Source organism: Rhipicephalus sanguineus, chromosome 10 (genome assembly GCF_013339695.2).
Source record: "Rhipicephalus sanguineus isolate Rsan-2018 chromosome 10, BIME_Rsan_1.4, whole genome shotgun sequence".
Classification (NCBI taxonomy): Eukaryota; Metazoa; Arthropoda; class Arachnida; order Ixodida; family Ixodidae; genus Rhipicephalus; species Rhipicephalus sanguineus.
Window position 1 is genome coordinate 27,143,258 of NC_051185.1, and position 20,430 is coordinate 27,163,687.

Below are 20,430 nucleotides of genomic sequence, written 5' to 3' on the forward strand. Positions count from 1 at the left end.
GTGGCTCCTCTATGTATGTGGCGCGTCCTGTGATCAAGTTGCCCAGGAATAAGGGAGGACTCGGAATTCCCGACCTGGGCATCGTGGCCACTGCGCTGCATCTTAGATGAACACGAGTAGCTCTCGAATCGGATATGCTCCTAACTCGAAGCTTTGCGTCGTTTTTCCTAAGCACACGACTGCGGCTGTTCTCACCTGAGGCATTTTCTAACTCAGTGCCTCGGGCGGGAACTCCTTCACCCTTCTATGCGGGGGCCGCCTCCACTCTGGCTCGTCTCCGTGACGCCAACCCAGGGATAGAGCTAGATTCTCTCGAGCTCCATGATCTAGTCGACTTACTCACGCCGGACCTCCCGGCCCACTGTGTGAGATATGACCTCTCCCGCCACAGTCCTAACTGGAAGTTAATCACTGCCAGTTTTCTGGACGCCAAGCGCGCTACATTCATGTACCGCATGGCAAGAGGGTGCCTGCCCATAACATTCAGGCCCTTCACGAAAATCCCCTACCAGAGGAAAGTGTCCATTTTGTGGCAGTAGGGAGGATTTGGTTCACATCTTCTCTCAGTGTGCACTCCCAACAGCCCTCCTTCAAAGGATAGCTAGCTTGTATGGCCACCCCGGAGTTCCATTCGAAACCGTTCGGTTCTTGAATCCCCTGCCTGCGCAGGCGGTAAACCAGTACGTGCTTCTTCTCGTCGAGTGCTCTTACCAAGTTTGGGTGGCACGGTGCGCTGCCGTTTTCGATGGGAGGCGGCCGGGTCTTCACGAAGTACTTGCAAAAGTGCGGAAGGAGATCTGGTTTGTCCTCCACCGGGAACGGCAGCGCCTGGGCGTTAAGAAGTTTCTCGAAACCTGGCACCGTCCAGCAGTCATCTTTAGTGAGTCAGGAGGGCAGATCACCATCACCTTTTAATGATGGCTCCCTTTAAGGTACACCGAACTGGCCTAGCGTGCCAGTCACTTGTGTTTGCGGAACCAACAGCCCGAGCCGGTCTGGGTGCATGCGACTTCGGTTGCTACACCGCGGTGATGACGGTCGAGGTCTCCGCTGTTGCCTACCCGTGCTTTGCATGCGCCCGGGTAATCCAGTCGCCTTGTTGGGCTCCACCCACGAGGTCCACGTCGGTCGTTTGCGTTCTGTGCTCGGTGACTCTGTTCGCCGCGACGAACGGCGGCCCCCTTGTCCGGGTAGGACACCGCTGGCCTTTGGCCACGCGGTACTCCCTGGGTACGTCTAGTTTGGGTGCGGTGACCAAGGTTGCCGCGCCAAACGATAGCCCCAATGTGGTTGCAGTTCAGTGCGCGACGATTGGACTCGTCGAGCCGAACTGTGGCCCCCCCGTCCGGGTAGGACCCCGCCGGCTCCCAGCCGTGCGGTATTTCTCGGGTACGTCTGTTTTGTGTGTGGCGACTGAAGTTGCCGCACCAAACTGTAGCCCCATGGCCGAGTCTCTCTGGCGTGGGGCCGTGAGACTGGCTACGTCTGTTTGGCGCTTCGCGCCGAGCGGTAGCCCCCTTGTCCGGGCAGGGACCGTCTTTCCGAAACAAACCTTCCCCTCCACAACCCGAGGGGGAGGAAGTGCCGGGATAGACGTACGGATGATGATGGGTTGATGAGTATCGTAGAACTCCGGGACAAAGCGCCTCCGGGCGCCGCGTCTCCTTCCCATCTGACAACGGCACAAATAAACAGTTTTTTAGAAGCGTATACCTTTTTCCTATATATATATATATATATATATATATATATATATATATATATATATATATATATATATATATATATATATATATATATATATATACGGTGGTCTTGTGGTTATGGCGCTCGACTGCTGACTCGAAGGTCGCGGGATCGAATCCCGGCCGCGGCGGCTGCATTTTCGATGGAGGCGAAAATGTTTGAGGCCCGTGTACTTAGATTTAGGTGCACGTTAAAGAACCCCAGGTGGTCGAAATTTCCGGAGCCCTCCACTACGGCGTCTCTCATAATCATATCGTGGTTTTGGGACGTTAAATCCCAGATATTAATTATGTATATATATATATATATATATATATATATATATATATATATATATATATATATATATATATATTATATATATATACACACACACACACACACACACACACACACACACACACATACACACACACAATTAATTCTGCAGTTGGTGAGTTCAATGGTTACTGACTTTCACCGACTAATCTCTCAGAAGGGCAGGTAATAATCTGCTGCTTCAAGCGTGCTGGCTCAACTTCTCTCATTACATCCGGATGTGAAGTTCCAGACTAGAAGGCGCGTCGAATAGCAGAGGCAGATGACGTTAACGCCACGTGAAGCGTGTCACGCCTGAACGCACCTTACTAGATGAGCCAACGTGAACGACTGGCGCCAAATCCAGACGCTGCAGGTTCGCCACTGATTGGGCGGTATTGTCCCCCTACATCCGGACACGAATTTGCCTGTTCCAGCGGAAGAAGCTCGAACACGTTTGGGCGTCACGCGCTTTACGCGGTGTGAACGTCATCTATCTGAGTTATTAGTCTATGCGCTGTGCCCGATTTTTTGTGGTGAGCAGGCACCACGTTCGAGCGAAAGAATCTCGAACGTGGTGGAAAAGCGCAGCCGCCAATATTCGTCTCTACCGCACCAGGTCTGTATCGCTAGGAGTGATAACACCAAGATAGTAAAGAAACAGCGAGAAACACCAAAATGCTAGAGAAACTAAGGTGGTTTCCACTCCGCTTATTCTTTACTGATTCGCTCATATAGCGTCATGTGACTCACAGTTGCGCGGTGTTACCGAGAAAACTAGACAGGGCTGCTGAAGCTTGTAGAGCCATAGAAAACCAGTGAGGGTTGCAAAGCGCCGAACTGTTTCTGTAGAGAACGGTCAGGCGTCAACGTAACACTAACAACTGAGTGAGAGCAGGCTACTGTTCGATTTTAGGGAGTAAAAGTTCAGCCAATATTGGACTCCTTTGTATTCATTTCTCTTTTTGATTACTTGTCTCAGACTTTTTCTCTGAAGTTCGGTCCCATTTCCAGGGCCCAAACACGTAATCAACTCTCGGTGTGCACAACAATGTATACTTCGTGATTATGCGTTTTTTTCTCTTAAGCCCTGATTTAGGAATGAGTGTTCGAAACATACCAGATGACTAGCTGCGGGTGCTAATTTCTGCAATTTTTCTTTTCACCTCGGTGAACATCGCTACTTTGAATTTTCTGGGAATAGGAGTAGCCGGCGTCGTCTAAAGGCGCCAACATCTCCTAAAACATCATATATTGAAAACAAGCTGATACACTGGTACAAAATATGAAACTACCGCTCAATCATGAGAGAACGTAAAGGGAGTTGCCTATACTCCTTTCCTGGAGTGCACCTCGCTCCTTCGCCACGACGTTCGTCGCTATCAGCCAATCCCCAATCGGCCTTTTGTCACGGTACCTTGGCTGATACAAACATTCATACAATGTTTATACCAGCCTATGCGGAAATAGTCGACCATATGAGAGGCGTTTTTGTTACGCTCTTTCCATGGCTTCGAGCTAATTAGGTTCATTTCAAACGTAGCATACCTACACTTAATTATCGGAGAGATCTTCATGGACACGGACTGTGAATAGATGCTATCCAAATCGTTCCAAGTCAATGGAGAAGAAAGACCTGCCTTGCGTAATTAGGGCGTTTTAGGTACACACAACAGCCTATAGCTGCTGCACGTGATATGTGTGTCCAGCTGCCGCATCGTTCTAACGCGAACGACAGTTCCAATAATACGCAAGGCCACACGAAATGAGACACTGGTATGCAAATGAAGGAGTCCGCTGTCTTCGTCACATATGTCTTTTTCAGTGGAGGCAACAAAACAAAAAGAAAAAAGAGGGGCCATTCCGGAGCTTTTTTATTCCCTCTGATTAGAATACGAAGCCATACTTCGGTCTAGACTGAGACGTACACATGTGCGCGCGTATTAAATATGTTACGAATCAGCGAGCGCGTCCAAATTACGCCGGCATCCCGACGCTTTCTTGTTTGCAGTATGCGCATGCGCGTGCATGGTGCAGGTTGATGAAACGTCTCTGCTGTAGCTCTCGATCCGCCATTTCTGTTCTTTTTTTTTTGGTTTCGCGCCGTTTTTCCTTTTTTCGCAATATGCTTACCGAGCGCAGATACCACGGTTGTTCACTACCGAACTTCACTTTAACGCAAGCGTGGGTAAGTAGGGTAAAATTCTGCCCACGTACCACTTATATACGGAGTCAACGCGTAGCTCAACTTTTACGCGAGCACGGGCAGATACGGTTTTTTTTTTTTTATTGACATGATGTAAGGAGATGTTGGCGCACAAATAAGGCGCCGGCTACTCCTTAGCTCTTGGAGTACATAGGGTCCATAAAGATAAAGTACATATTGTCCACATTTCTAATCACAATTAACCCGTAGTACATACAATATACAACTTAGCGTAACAGTCAAGACATAACAGTCAAAACAACATATTCAACAATCACATACATGTGTACACACGGTGATGTTAAAAAAAAGAAACAGCAACTGTTGCATAACATATCCAAGACAAAAATAGTCAACACACATAAGTATACACTCTGCCGTTAATACAAAACAAAGCTTAAATCTGCTAGTAATGGCCAACACACATAAATATACACTCTGTCGTTAATACAAAACAAAGCTTAAATGCGCTAGTAATGGCCAAGGATGCCACTCTCTTCACGGTAATACTCTGCCGACGTACCACTCATATCTGTCACGAACGCATCGGCGCTGCGACACCCTTTCCTGCAGATGATTATGTGGTGGTCATTGAAAAACGATGTGCCCACTGATGAAAACATGCTGCCTGTTTGATCCGTAGAGGCCAAAATATCATCCAACACAATTCCTCCCCGGGTAATATTAAATATCTGCAAAAGTAAACATAACTTCATAGCGTACTTAAAACTATATGAAAGATGATCCACAATGATCCTTGTCTGGCTTCTCCAGTTCCTGTGAGAAGCTGCGCATTACAAAGCGGAAACATACCTAACGTTTGTTGAGAAGTCTTCACCCTTCTGCTCATATCTTCCTTTTAAGCCCCACCTTCTCAATGAAGTGCCACAACGTCGTATTTTTACCGTAATGTTCTTGCCAGACTACTCGCGCTGTTCCCCTTTTCCCCATCACTCCGCTATGAGCTCACCAAGTAAACGCGAGCACTGTACCCTCATCACTTGTGCACACTTGGCTGACCCAATCTATATGGACGCTGCCGCCGTCCTAAAGCAATAAAGGCCCAGCAAGAAAAGCTGCAATAGACACGCCCCGACACCGTCTTCCGACTTCAAACGACGTGGGCCTCCCAATTTAGAGGAGTTCCGCTTCCGTCCTCGTTTGCCAAAAGTTGCCTCCTTAGTGAACCCCACGAAACAAACAGAGCAAAACAGCGTTAGTGAAGAGGCGGGAATCCCCTGGCAGTTGATTGGACCGCGACTACATGGAACGCAAAGAAAGTAAACAAGCAGGTAGCTCCCGCAGTAATGAGCACGTTTAGAAAGGTGAAGGCTCTGCTAGTAAGTACAAGCATACAGTTTACTGCCCAGAATTGGCCCATTCTTTGCAATCTAAGGTAGTATAGTTATTACGCGCTTCATGAAGCACTGCAGTTTAGGCTGACTATGAAGAACTGTTGAAAAACGAGCCATCGCACTATCCCATAGAAGCTATTCAATATCGCTTACGCTGGCGTGAGCTGGACTGATCGAAAAACGCTGGCTAGAATATGAACGTGGGAGAAAAATACTAGGACGCTGAGCACAGTAATGACGACTGGGCTTCTCTGTGCTACGACTGTTAGTGTGGCGTAAAAAGACATCGAGATGAAAATATATATTCTGGACAGTGCTCGAGCAAAAGTCGTCACTGAAACATACTACAATATTCAGTTTGTAGGGAAGTCTACGCCAGTTATATCTATTTCATTTTTATATGCATATGCGTAAAGAATGTACTACAGAGTAATGAAGCTTTAAAATGCGACGTCAGCCCATCTGCAAGGCATGAAAAATTGTGTGAGGTAGGAAAAAACGCTTAGTATTACCGAAGTAGGGATATCATAGAAGAAGTTGTTTAGGCTTTAAAGAAACAGACAACTGATGCTCCCGTTTAGATTATGAGAGCCTAAAAGTCTTTTTTCTGTAAATTTTTACTTTACTTGGGTACGCGCAGTGCCCCTGGTTGAGCTACTTTTTCCAATATTGGCAGTACTTTTCGTAGTACTGGTATAAGTCATTGAGAGGGATACTTATTCGGTGAGCTAAAGCCTTCTATAAGATAAACCTAAAAATTCGAGCCTAAGTCAGACGACGCGGTTCTAGCTCTCATTGATGCACAATGCGCGCCTATTGCACGGCAGCACACAGGTACTGAGCATAATACCTAAGCGGGAACCTGAAGTGTTCGCTGAAACACACCGAAAAATTCATGCTTGTTATAAGCATGCTAAAGTTATTTCGATTCTAAATGAGACCCCCTTACTGCACGATACAATTTTTAAATTTAACCGACTAATGTCACCGAACTGAGCTTTTTCGATGAAACGAAAAAGGTTACTGTATTCCCGGCGCCTGTTTTCTATATCTATTTCTGTTAAGCAATTCGCATATTAACTGCCAGCAATCGAGCAATGTATAATTCAGGCGAGTATTCATACATTTAACTTAAAGGCTCATAAACGTCAGATCCTGTAAGTTCGCATCGTATGCACGAGTCCCTGCAAAAATTATAAATTACATACAAAGATGTATCGATATAAAGTACACTGATAACAACAGAAACTCAATTCAAAAGAAAGACAGTGCACTGTCACATTTTTTGTAAGGGCTGCAGCTCTCACAATACTGCACATTTATGGAAAGGAAACAGCGCAAAAGACAGGGCACAAGAAAACAGAAAATACAAACAACTGCGCTGAACAGCAGATCTGATGTTTTGTCTTCCTTTTTCTTGTGTTCCATCCTTTGCGCTGTTTTCTTTCCGCTATGTCATACCAACACGTCCGAGCACGCCTTCAGCTATGTTTATGATGTCCTGTAAGCAGAAGAGATTCATGTTAATTTATCCAAACATAGCCTTCCGGCAAGACTCTTCGCACAGCTAAAGAGAGCACCGTTGCCATGACATTACATTTCAATAAATTGGAGTTGGGTGGAAAATAAATGAAATTTAAATTAAAATAAATATTTATGCCCTGCCTGCAGCCCCTAAGTATCGCAGGCTAAAATCGATAAATTAGATAAAAGAACAAAATGCACTAAAATTTTCATTAAAAAATTTTTTTAAAAAGTTTGACTCTACCACCTAGTGAAAGCACCTCCAAGGGAAATATTCTCTAGGTTACATACTACGAGTTCTCTTCATACTGACACACAACTGCTTCTATACAATGGATCTCCGATGGGCTCCGTTGCCATGAAAAATGAAGTCCGTTCGTGTGAACAAATTTTTCCTAATTGTTTTTTTTTTTTAATGCTGAACCTTCAAACCGGACAGCTAGTGACAGCTCCCAATGGTAAATAATGGAAGAATCGAAAGCGAGTGACGGGCACATTACAACACCCTGTATCTGCTGTAGCGGGCTGCTTCGCTTAAAACACCTGCTGTGCGGCAGAGTAATCGAAGCTGTCAAAGGAAAACTTATCGTTCTGGCTTCGGCTGCGCTTCTATAAAACGTGCAACACGGTATGTGCCTGTTTGCTGTGGCAATACAAAAACACATAGAAGCAGACAGCGAGCCCGGCATTGAAGCGACTGAGACAACTTATTTCCCGAGCCAAAGTGGGGCAGTTGTTGACGTTTCAAGAACGGTGCATTTTTTAATAGACATCATTTCGGTTGTCTGTGAGAAATTGTTCACATACCGATATTTCCATCTCTTCGGTTGTTCGTTGCTTCTTTGTAGCTGCATTTAATTCATCTTGAGCAACTTTTTTTATTGATGTGATATAAGAAGATGTTGACGAGCAAAGAAGGCGCCGGCTGCTTTTTAGACGTTGAAAGGATCGAGCATAGAATGTTAAACTGCTCGTAAAGTATGTTACGTTAATAGAATTTCTTGTCCTTTTTTTCATCTCTCGCGCTCTAAGCAAGCGTTCGCACCTTTCATACATCCACGGGCACGTCGTCGTTGGCGTAGGCCTTCCATCGCTTCGGGGCCGCCGTCGCTTCGCAGCTATTTGTTAGGCTAACTCTTGCCTGCTTCATTTTTAGAGCAAAAATTCTGTGGCACATACCCGTTTATGATGATGATAGTTTTTTGGTTCGCCGGACAAGGAACGATATGCTAAGCAGATTCGCTGTTATTATCCTTAGCAAGGTATACATCTAATCTGTTCTGGAAGCGTGACAACTCTTCCTATTTGCTAGTGTGTTCATAATGAGAATGGTCGCGTATTGTGAACTGCTAATGATCCGGAATCAATGCTTTCCGTCATTTAAAGCATGCTTGGCCCCATAACGTTGGTTGTCCGTGTGTGCATGTTACATCAACATAATTGCCACCGCAAAGATACAAATATTGGCCGCTCATCTTTTTTCTTGTTGAAGATAGTGCAGAAATATCCCTATTATTACTAATCCGACGACTACTACTACCACTATTACTACTGCTGCTGCTGCAAAAGTTTATGTTAATAGTAATATTTTTCTGCGCATTACTAGAAAAATTGCATGATGTATTACGTGCCAAAATTATGATATGATTATGACCGATGCCGTAGTGGAGGGCTCCAGAAATTTCGACCATCTGGGATTCTTCCGCACTGGCATACTATTAGCAACACTGAACCATGTGTTATGGAAATGTGAAGCCATCGGCTCCGCCTTCAGCGAGGACAGGTGGGCAGCGCTCTTGCGCAGCCCAGAACTCCATGACCAAACCCTGGCCTTCCAGAGTGCCCGCGAACGGGCCGCCAAGCTCGGCTTGGCGGTCCCTACGTGGGACTAGCCGGGTGGCGCGGGGTCTCCCCTGCGTCTTCTCTGGACCCCAATAAAGTTTGCATCATCATCATCATCATCATCATCATCATCATCATCATCTGGGATTCTTTACCGAGCACCTAAAGCTAACTACACAGGCCTCTAGCATCTTCTCCTCCATCTAAGATGTGACCGCCGCCGCCGAGATCGAACTCGCGACCTTCGGGTCAGCAGCCAAACCCCGTAAGCTTTATTAATTGTGTGAATACGCCTTTCTTTAACGTTGTGCTCGAAAGTAAAACTGGCAAGGCTAAGGTCTAACGCCTGACAAGCGCGCCTTTATTCGCCGGAATTCTGGAAATTCCCCATCCTGTAATCTCTTGAATTTTAGCAAGACGCACGATCATAACTCACTGAGCGGAGTAATTTTAACAAAGATATATTTGAAACGATCGACTCAGCTTCAAGGAGTTTCCTTTAGTCACGTCGACAGGGCACTTTTTTCTAACAACAAAAGCACTCACGCTGTGAGAAATCATTCAAGAGGAAAATGTCGCCGAAGCAAAACGTTCCGACAAGAGAACCTGTCTGCTTCAGTGACGCAAATACTTTTATAGTTGTAAGTTTCCTACTACGTTACAGCAGTGTTTTTGGGCAGCTGCAAAAAAAAAAAAAAGAAAAACTAGCACTATGTGCCCTGTAAGACGGAGTAACATCATTAACGAGAGATCTGACACATCTTAGGATTACTCACTTGCTATGGGCTTCGTGGCTTGTACCCCTCAACAGCACAGGCGTGCCCTCCCAGCATCAAGGACGCCAGGGGCGCCACATTGAAGGAGACAGCCGGCCCCTACGCTGAAGGCGACACCGTACGGCTGACCTGCGATATAGAAACGTGTATGTATCCATAAGCAATGCTAATTTTCACACTACAAGTTCTCATGTTTTGAGTTATTCGCCGGCGTGATCTAAAGTCTATACTTCTGCGACTACTATGGACAGGATGATTGTCATATCCAACTTCACTAGTCCAGTTCAACATATAATTGATATTCACCCTCTCGCGATTCATCGTGTCGTGTGTGCTTTGCTGCACATAGAAAGTGCTCGAATGTACAGGGTCGACCGCATCTACGTTTTACACTTCATTGGTATTTAGGTGGGCAAAACTAGACCGCTTATTTTACTTCACGAGGGAAATTCTTGTTATACGACATGTAATCATGGTGTCGACAAACACAGTAACATTTCTTTGGTAATATGAGTTAAACGTCATCTTCACAGAGATCTTGAATACTAATGTTGTGTTCACATCGAAGCATAACACGCAGTCAGAAGCCACAAATAGTGGCTTGGATTTTTCAAACACTGGTCAAGCATTTTATAGCGATCAATTGTAAGAGACATAAACCAGATTGCGAACTCCCAAACTGGTGTCCACCTCATTGAAACGTGCGGGAAGTACTTTGCAGGATTAACCACTTCGCCGCCGCCGTTGCCGTGATGTTCTGTATATCACGACGTATTCAAGACACACCCTCCTTTCTGCCGCAAGATATTACGAAGATCGTTTACGTCTATAGGAAGAATAGCCGAGTGTGATCACAACATCACGTGATTTTTTCAGGCGACCACGATGTGACACTCACGTGGTACCACAACGGCACTCAAATGAGGTCGGCGCGCGGAACAGTAGCGACCTCCGACGGCGGCTGGAAGAACCTCGTCACTCTGGGTCCACTGACTCGTCGTGATCTACACTCTAACGCAACCTGCCTAGCGACTAGCAACGTCTCGCTACCGGGAGTCGCTACAGTGCTCCTCGACTTATACCGTGAGTATTCGACATGTAGGGTAGCAAACTAAAAGCTTCTCTTCCTAACATTGTACTGGCGAACAAGGACATGAACAGGATACGAAGTGACGCACGCCAGTACGTCACTTCGTACCGTAGCGTTTTGTGCCTCTTCCTACCTTACCCCTGTCTTTGTTCGCCAGTACAATGTTTCACGGTATTCACGAGAAACAACTAGCCCAGCCGTCAACGATTCTCTTCCAGTTAAGTTTCCTGACTTTTTCTCAAATGCATCTCTCTCTATCGCCATATAAAGCGAGATCTCGCCTTTCATCAAATATGGAATTCAGTTATGATGTGCTCATTTACGGGAGCTATAATATGTAATGAATTTTTTTCTTTGCTTGTCAGCACTATCTCGAATATGCCAAAACGTGAAGAAAGCTCCCGTGTCAGGTTCGCAGCTCTAAGTGGACGACACAAAAAGGTGATGTCAATTTTTTGCGAAAGAAACGTGCTAATTAAGACGTCTGAAGCGAACAATGATGACGCGTTCTGCACCACTCGAATTTTGCCTGACATTACGTGGCTTTTTGCGAAACCTTCGCTAAACATCTGAACACTTTGACGTAAGCTAGAATCAAATAAATGTTTTGTCACTGTAGATGCTCTCTCCGGGTGAAGTTTACAGATGGAAAACTGGAGTTTAAATATGGGCGATATCATCGGTGCTCTTGCGATCGCTGGTTCTGCGATATCACTTCTTTGCGCAGAGTTAGGGATTCGTAATTATTAAACTCATTTTGTTTAAACGCTCTCCTAATGTCTGCAATTTTTCGTATAAAGTACAAGGTCATAGACCGGAATTTTCTTTGCTCAGTGGCCAGAATTTGCACTTCTTTATAAAATGCAACGGCGTTCATTCAGTTACACAGAGTGGCTGATCTGTCACATTTTTTTCTCTTTACAGGCCTTTAAGTAAGGAGAATTATAATTGCCCCGGAGTTAATTTTCATTCTTACGCCATGACTGTAAATAGTTTCTGCTCGACAACTTCTAATCGGAGCCATGCTGCGAACCACAAAGCGCAGAAGCCTAAAACCAGACAATCTCTGGCCCAATCCACTCTATCCTTTGCGACGCGGCAGAGTCCGTATAATCGGTCCCACCGACACCTTGGCCAGTGTCCAATACGAGTCTTAGTACCACTTGAGCGGGACCAATCAAAATACAGCATCCCAGTTACTAGACCTTCAACGAATCCCCGTGCCTGGCACGTTCATCGGAAGGTTCCGTGTTCTCATCACGTCCAGCGTTGGTGCTTACATAAAGCACTTGAGGCGAAGCTAACGGCACAGATTATTGCGTCACGCTATACTAGGAAGCGATAAAATAAAGTTGCTACCTCTGAATAGCGCAGCCAGGACAACCTTGAACGAGAGGAGCATGCCCATGCGCAGCCAATGAACATAGCTTTGTCGTCTCGGACGTTGGGGTTTGCTTGCTGTACTTTACGTCAAAGGCATTACTGCAAATATGATACTAGAGGCAGGTCCATAGCAGGGTGGGGGGGGGGGGGGGAGCTTAGGGGACTCGTCGAAAATAGTAACATATACTTTTTTTGTTAGAGTGCGCCATTGTACGTCCTTGTAAATTGTAGCATATTAATGATTTCTGTTGTTTTGCGTAAAAAATCCACGATGTGATTATGAAGCACGCCGCAGGGCGGGAAGGGGGGGGGGGGCTCCTCTGGAATAATTTTGACCACCTGGAGTTTTGTGCGTGCATCTAAATACATGTACAAAGGTATTCTTGCATTTCGTCCCCATCCAAACTCGGCCGCCGTGACCAAAAATCGTAAACGTGTCCACCAAATTAACAACGCGAGATCTTACTTGCTAAGCTGCCGAGGAGGGTCCAATAAGACGCCTGTGATCAGAACAAGGGAGTATATATGTGTCAATGTACTTTACCCATCATTCCCACGGATGCTGAATGATGACAACGTCAGAGCTTTTTTTCAACACGGAAAAAAAGAGTCATTTTCTGCGAGTACCGACTTGACACGCATATAACTCTCTTGAAAGAGGTAGGTGAACTCGCTCAGGAGATTGTCATGCTCTCTTCGGAGACTCGCGATACACAAGAGAGAGTTAACATATACATTTTAAGAAAGTCAAATACGTGGCAAGTCGGGACTGGCCGGAAAGAGTAACACGCACGCTTTTTTTTTTCTTGCATATTGTGCATATCGTAGGAAACCGGGTCTTACTCTCAATTTTCCTAGCAAAACGCATATTTTATCTCTGCCCGACACCTGTGTTTCCATATCCGCAGGTATCCCATACTGCTCCGTTCACGCTCTTATTTGGATGGTTTCGGGGTACGTGATATGTAATACCGCATGAAAGCTGCAGCATGCTGCATGGATGGGATGTAGCTGTCGCTGTTGACGACCTTAAATCATTGAGGAAGATCACAAAGAAGGACGCCACGACGCTATCTCAGAAATGACAGACCCTTTCCAGAAAACGAAAGAAGCCCGCATTCCCCGCAGATCAATAAATGATGCTCTCCCGTCCAGGCTTGCGCGCTTTGTAAATGTTACATGAACGATTCCCGAGTGATCGGTCGTCAGGCGTGCTTGCTATTCGAGTTGTTTTCCATTTTTTACTTTTCCTACAAAGATTGCAACTCTCAGGTATTTACTGCCATGTTCGCAGCACCAGTTAGCGGTCTACTTCAACGTGACACTTACTTATTAATGTCAGAAACATGTCGACCTGTGTGTTGTGCAAATTCTTTTGACGATGTACTTATTTTCACTGTCAAGAGACATTGGTCAAGAGACAAGAACTTCGACAAGAGTCCTTGTGGAAAAATAGGCTACAGCGATATTCCTTGCTTCTTGATTTTGCGCCACTTTATACCTTAAGCTTCCCCTTGATTTCCGCGGAATTTCAATCAGTGCATCTAAGGACACTCTTTCCAGAGTCAATGACGTAGATGTCGACTGCTTGCTCTCCTTCCTATAGGGTAAATTGCGGGGGATTGGGGGAGGCGCTCGGCCTGCAGTAGAACAAGCATGATGATATTAATGATGATCGTTAAAAAACACTTGATTTGATCGTCATCATCAGCCTGTGTGTTCCCTGACCCACTCTGCTCTCTTCTTGTCTCTTAAGTCACACCTGTCATTTTTCTTTCCACGGTTGGCTGCGTCGCCCTTAATTTAAGTTGAACCCTTTTCGTGAGCCTCGACTTTTCTTCTGTCCTTGATTTTACGCTGGATTTAAGGGGTAGTTTTCCGAGAGACGTTCACAGCCGCGACAACTTTTTCTTCTTCTCTTCGTCCCAGTGGCTCCAACGGATGTAACCATCTGGAGCTGGCCTTCTCATCAGACTGACAACACTCCAGGCTCGGTGGAATCGTCCAGCGCAGCTACGCAGTACTCGCCACCAGCCAAGAATGTCACCATCGCTACCACATTTGGCCCAGGTCTGGCACTGTCCGACCGCGAAGCCAAGGGCCGCGAGGCTACGGCTACGATATCGCTTGGCTCGCCGTCTCCATTCTCGAAGTCGAAGAGCTTCGAGTGCGAAGCCACTGGAAGCCGGCCGGCGGCAAACGTTACGTGGTTCCTGGACGGAATTGCAATAGACCCATCTTTCAGTCGCAGCGTGTCCGCGGGCAACGTGACCACCAGCATGCTCCTGCTTCCGGCATCGGCGCAGTCGGGACGGCTCTTGGAGTGCCGGGCAATCAACGGAAATCTACCCGAAAGCAGAGGGGTGCTGAGCCGCTTCCTCAAGGTGGACATGTCGCGTAAGTCAAGGGCATGAGGTCGAGGAGGCCTGAAACGCAGCAGCGAACTCAATATCCTGAATCCTGAACGCAGTACCTACTTCGATGACGCTTGAAAAAAAAAGCATGCTTTGTGAGATGCTTGAACCTAAATAATAATGCATTTTGTTCTGCCCTAGTGTTTCCTTGCTCCTGTGTGCATCTACCCTGTTTGGTTCGCCCTGCGTTTCCTTGCTCCGGCGTGCAGAGAACCTGCGTGCATTGAACATGTGTATATTGCTCCCATGTACATTGGTCCTGTGTTCGGTGCTTTTCGAAATTCTGCTGTTTGTTGTCACTTAAGTTCCAACCCTAGTATCAGATCCAAGGAGTTTGATCACCCGTTACAGCGTCATTCTTAGTCCAATGTGGAGTTTATCAACATTAAACACTAACGTTAAAATCCGCATAGATTTTCGTAACGAGACATTTTCGAGTGATACACTTTCCATTGCGTATTCCAATTGCCCCCAAAACATCATCTTGCAGACAAAACGGAGGTTAACATCCGCCTCGGCGTAGGCCTCAACTCCAGCCACATCGTCGAAGGTGCGGACGTCTACATGGAGTGCTCGGTGCTCACTGCTTCCAAGGTCATCGAGGTCATCTGGCGTCATGAGGGAACGCGAATGAAGGGACTCGCTGGCGACGGTGGTTTGTCCGATGCCTTGGTCACGTCTCGCTACCTGGTAATCCGAGGGGTGACCGCCGACCAGTCCGGACGTTACACTTGCACGGCCAACACCGCTGACGGCGAGAGCGTGGAGAGCGTTCCGCTGGAGCTCCGTGTCAGACGTGAATGCATTGTCTTCAGGTTCAAATGTGACGAAACACTGTATACCCAGGGCTTTTAAGGCGAAAGCCTTAGATGCCTATTCAAACGAGAAATTAGACCGTCGTCGGCAGTAGCAGTAAATCTAAGCCTCTTGCCTTTGCTCCATTGTCTGTTCTTGTGCAGAAAGAAACAAAGAATAAAATATTGAAAGAAAGAATGAACAAGAGTGACGCAAAAATCATCCCACAACGACCTCAGCATATGACGTCATCACGACGTCCCAGATCGCCGAAATGTGCGACCTCTTGAGGACGACACTACGATGTCACGTACCGTGACGTCACAAGATGACGCCCTCACATGACATCTTCCCTTGGACAAAGGTGGACCAATCGCGGAGGCAGTGCAAAACCAGGTGATTCGCAGAAAGCATACAATGCCTCCGATCCTTGAGGCTTCCTCAACGCCACCTGGTTTCGCACTACTTCCGTGATCGGCCCAGCTTTGACAAAGCGACGACGTCCCGGAATGGCATCATCACGTGATTTCACATTGCGTGATGTCATGATGACGTCACAAATTTTGTCGATCAGTGGCGTCACGTGACGTCATCACGTGAAGATATAACAGTGAAACGCTTGAAGGACAGGGACACAGGAAGAACACAACACGAACGCTCGTGTTGTGTTCTTGGGTTCCTGTCCTTCAAGTGCTTCACTGTTATGTCACGCCAACAAAACCCAACATCAGCATTGGTGATGACGATTTTTCGCATCACTCTTGTAGACTCTGACGGCGCCGACACTGACGGCCACTTTTCTTAAGGAGGCGTAAGGCTCTCGCCTTAATAAACGTTAGGGCAAAGGTTCCACTTGTCTCTGCCTGTCTTAGTCCTTTTAACATTTACTTCGTGTTAAATACAGGAGTATAAGGAACAGTGTGCAAAATTGGGCTAGTTGGTTTAACTTCATTGTAAAACAGCGCAAAAAGACGAAGACATGAGATGGGGGACCACACGGGACAGACCACACAGGATGCATCGCCTGTCCGGTGTGGTCCTCCATCTCGTGTCTTCGTCTTTTTGCGCTGTTTTACAGTGCACGATAAGGAAGTACCTAACTCATCTAAATCCGGCATCCTGCTTGTTACAGACGCGCCACGTTGCGGCGTCCATCGAGACAGGGTCCTGACGGCGAGTCCCAACGAGCAACTGAACGTGACCTGCGACGTGAGCGCTGATCCCGGCGAAGGGTTGCACTTCTTTTGGATTGCCGAGGACGACGCCGGCAATAGGCGTCACGTGACGCGGACAGAGGGCACTAGCATTGGAATCCAGGACGTCTACTCAGGAGAAGAACTTCCGGAACTCAGGAGGTCGAATCAGCTGGAAGTTCTGGTCGACGCGCACTTGTTTCACGGCAAGCTGCTCTGCTGGGCGAGGAACGCCGTGGGCACGCAGCGAGAGCCTTGTAGACACCGGTTCCAGTTGCGGCGTAAGAATTATCAGATTTTGAAGTCAATTCCTGATTTTGTAGACACTTGAGTACCTTCCCAATCAAGCAACACTGTCTCAGGCAAGAAGACGCTATCTACAGTGCTATTCAATGCACAGGTGTAATTATATAGTAAAGGTTTTGAGAATGTGAGTGGTGAGTGGAATGACCAAGGATTAAGATTTGAAAGTAAATGTTCCCTTTAGAGAATTACATTTTCTTGTACACATACACTTCACATTTGTTGTAAAAACCATTCAGCATTTTACGTGATAAAAATTACAAGAGACTTGAAAACGAAAGAGGGGAGATTGATCGAGTGCTCGCTTCTTTTTGTTAGACACACCCTAATTAATCCAACAGTCGATGAAGCTAAAGAAGGCATATGTGACATGTATGTTTTAATCCTAGTACAGTAATTATCACATAAATGTAAACGAACTAAAGTTGAGCGAAAATCACTTCCCGCAGGGAAGGACTGAACTTACAGCCTTCGGATAACTCTACCAAATGAGCTACGCGTTATCTGAAGTAGTAGGTTGGGTCCCTACCTGCTGCAAGCCGATTTTTCATCCACTTGCTCTGTCCTCTTTCCGACCCCTATATCCCCACCCCTGTGCAGGGTAGCAAACCGGTCGCTCGCACCAGGTTAACCTCCCTGCCTCTTCCTTTTCATCTATTTCTCTCTCTCTCTCTCTCTTCATCCACTTGTATTTCCTCTCCTGACCCGACACGGTGTTCTAGTGGTTATGGTGCTCGACTGCTGACCCGAAGGTCGTGGAATCGAATCTCAGCCGTGGTGGCCGCATTTCGATGGATGCGAAAAGCTTGAGGCGCGTGTACTTCGACTTGGGTGAACGTTAAAGAACACTAGATGGTCAAAATTTCAAGGGCCTGCCACTACGGTGTCCCTCATAATCATATCGTGGTTATGGGATGTAGAACCCCAAAAATTAGTATTTTGGTTCCTTTTCATTTATGTCATAATTAAATCATTCAGTTAAAACATACAAGCCATGTTGCTTATACTTTCCTTAGCCTCATTGTCTGTTGCATTCATTGAGACATTCGAAAAATAACACGCAGAAGGCTAACCTAAGTTAACAACGACAAAATTGTTAAGACGTTCACCATGTGTTACAGGTGAGCGAGCATCCAGCCTGGACTGCACTGTCGGGAACTACACAGACACTTCCTTCTCGATCACGTGTTCTTCGCGTCGACGTGGTCGCGCCTGGAGGGGCGAGGGCCGCGGAGTGAAAGTGGCCAATACCCGAATACGCTTCGATCTGTTCGACGCGACGGCGGGAAACCGGTCAGTGCGAGGATTCTGGGTCACCACCACCGAGACCGGCAGGGACCCGCTCTTCCTGACCGGTCTCAAACCGGCAACGGACTACCTGGTGCTGGCGAGGCTGGATACAGAAGCGAACGCGTTCGCCGCTTACGTCCGGACCCTGGTGCCGGCTCAGACCCTCAGGGAACGCGGGGGTATGTGCTTCGATTTAACAAGAAAAAAAATCAGTCAGTTCCACGCCGCAAAAGCCGTTGAATAGCGAAGCTGTAAGCGGGCGAGTGAATGCGATTGGCTAGCGAGATAACGTGGTGGCATAAATCAGCCGCTAGATTTGCAATGCGCGCACTTACACCTGATTCTGCGAGCTTGTGTGTGTGTAGCCCTGTGGTTATGGCACTTGCCTTCGGACCGTGAAAGCCCGAGCTCAAACCCCGCCTCGCCAAGGAAGTTTATTTCGTTTTATTCATATCTTTATTCACTCCCCATCTGGTCACGTGACTTGCGTGAGCCATACCACAACTGCTACTGCTGCTACTATTACTGCCACTACGACTACGGCACAGGGTAGACTAAGATTGCTTCGCGGTAAATATCGCCGTCCATGTACTCCGTACAAATGATGAACAAGCGAAGCTAAAACTTGCGGCCCAAATGTTTATCATGATCTGGGATCTTTCGAAGTGACTTCTGTTGTATACTTCCATGCCTCTATCACCACACTTAAGAGTTGCGTGCTTCAAACATTGTCTTTGGTGACGTGAGCTCACCAACACGCCTCAATTTCCTTATTTTTTTTTCGCAGATATAGCATCAGAAGAGAACACTGCCACGTTTCCGCCCAAGGACACCACGATCCTCGTCATTGTCTGCCTCGTCGCGGCGGCCACGTTAGGCTTAGCGGCGGCTGTCGGAGCGGCGCTGTGGTTCAAGTACCACCGGAGGAGGTCGCGGCTTCTGAACGCCGCGGCAGCTCTAAAGCACGCCGAACACAAGGGGTACCTCGCTTCGGACGCTTCGTGCAGCTGACACCCCGGACTCGTGCAGTGCGCGTTTCTATTAGCGACCTCGTCGGTGTGCCGCATTCGCTGTATTCGCGTCTTCGATTCCTCGCCAAGCGTGTCGTGTGTGTTGAAACATCGCTATATCGAGACCGTCTGCGCAATTCGCACTTAAAGGGACCGACAACCAACATTTACGGTAACCGTTTTCCTTAGCGCAATGGAAAGCTTACCGATCAGACTGACTAGTCACGAAATGGTAACTCGAAAAACGCCGTGAAATATCCGTAATCAGAATTTTTCGATCTGCGGCGACTATGAAGTAGTATACACACAAAACATGCTGCAAACAGTGCGAGGTGAGCGCGACAGCGGTTTGTGTTTTTGCGCTGCGGTTTCCTGCACATGCGCTGCGGCTCGACATGTTCCACTAGTTGCCGCGATGGCAGCGCCACTTCTCCGCGTTAATTCCTTTCACTTGGAAAGCAGCGCAGAATAGAGCGGGGAGGGATATTAATATACATACTCTAATATTGAGCACTAATTATGGCTCGCATAGAAGCATCAGACTACGTATAGAAAACGGAGTGACTCCATAGTGCGGCGTCAAGGATCTTGAGCTAGGCAGAGCGACATCCCGGATTTTTGTGACATTTAGAGGCAACTTAAAATTATATTCCTACCTAAATTGCGAAACGCATGCTTGACTCTGTCACTACAATTCACGGTACTTTCGTTCCCACCTGGATGTAAACAAACGTTCGGACCAGTTGTCGGTCCCTTGAATTGTTTTGCACAGAATACTTCGCTCTCTGAGGTTATTGGTAACATAAGAGTAAATCCATCTGTGTGCCTACCCAATGTTTTCCCTCCTGCGCAGGACGGAGATGTGATACTTCACGTTGCTGTTGCTATGGTGTGTTAAACTGCGTCGTCTTATATCACTGTGGTGTTTGTGTTTTTATGGATGTTCCGATAATTTCGTTGCCTTCAGGTTGAATTAAATCCTATGTGATGAATGTTTGATATCTGCAGGTTGACGGTGCATTAAACTACAGTTTGCTACTGACTAGGATGTTAGGTTGGACAAAAAGAACTGTGCTAAAATAGCATAATTGTCTTTGAAAGTTGGTACACACTTTTTGCCACTGAGCGCGAAAGAAAAAAAAGCTAAATAAAGAATTACGATAGAAGTAAGCAACATAGTTGAAGAAACAGAGACGCTTAAACAAG

General features: G+C 46.7%; 1 protein-coding gene across 1 annotated transcript; it reads left to right on the forward strand.

Moving 5' to 3' along the window:
- The first annotated feature begins 15,108 nt into the window (after nucleotides 1-15,108).
- On the forward strand, nucleotides 15,109-18,162 carry LOC119372604 (uncharacterized). Its single transcript, XM_049420034.1, has 4 exons — nucleotides 15,109-15,429; nucleotides 16,561-16,902; nucleotides 18,046-18,111; nucleotides 18,143-18,162. The coding sequence occupies exons 1-4, from the start codon at nucleotides 15,198-15,200 to the stop codon at nucleotides 18,160-18,162; spliced, it is 660 nt and encodes a 219-aa protein (XP_049275991.1). The 5' UTR covers nucleotides 15,109-15,197.
- Nucleotides 18,163-20,430: the final 2,268 nt, after the last annotated feature.

Excerpts from the sequence above, each read along its gene's own strand:
- LOC119372604 (XM_049420034.1), top strand. The coding sequence starts at position 15,198 with ATGGAGTGCTCGGTGCTCACTGCTTCCAAGGTCATCGAGGTCATCTGG. Across the intron at positions 16,903-18,045 it reads ACACCGGTTCCAGTTGCGGC|GTGAGCGAGCATCCAGCCTG; the intron begins GTAAGAATTATC and ends CATGTGTTACAG. Across the intron at positions 18,112-18,142 it reads CACTTCCTTCTCGATCACGT|GGGCGAGGGCCGCGGAGTGA; the intron begins GTTCTTCGCGTC and ends TCGCGCCTGGAG.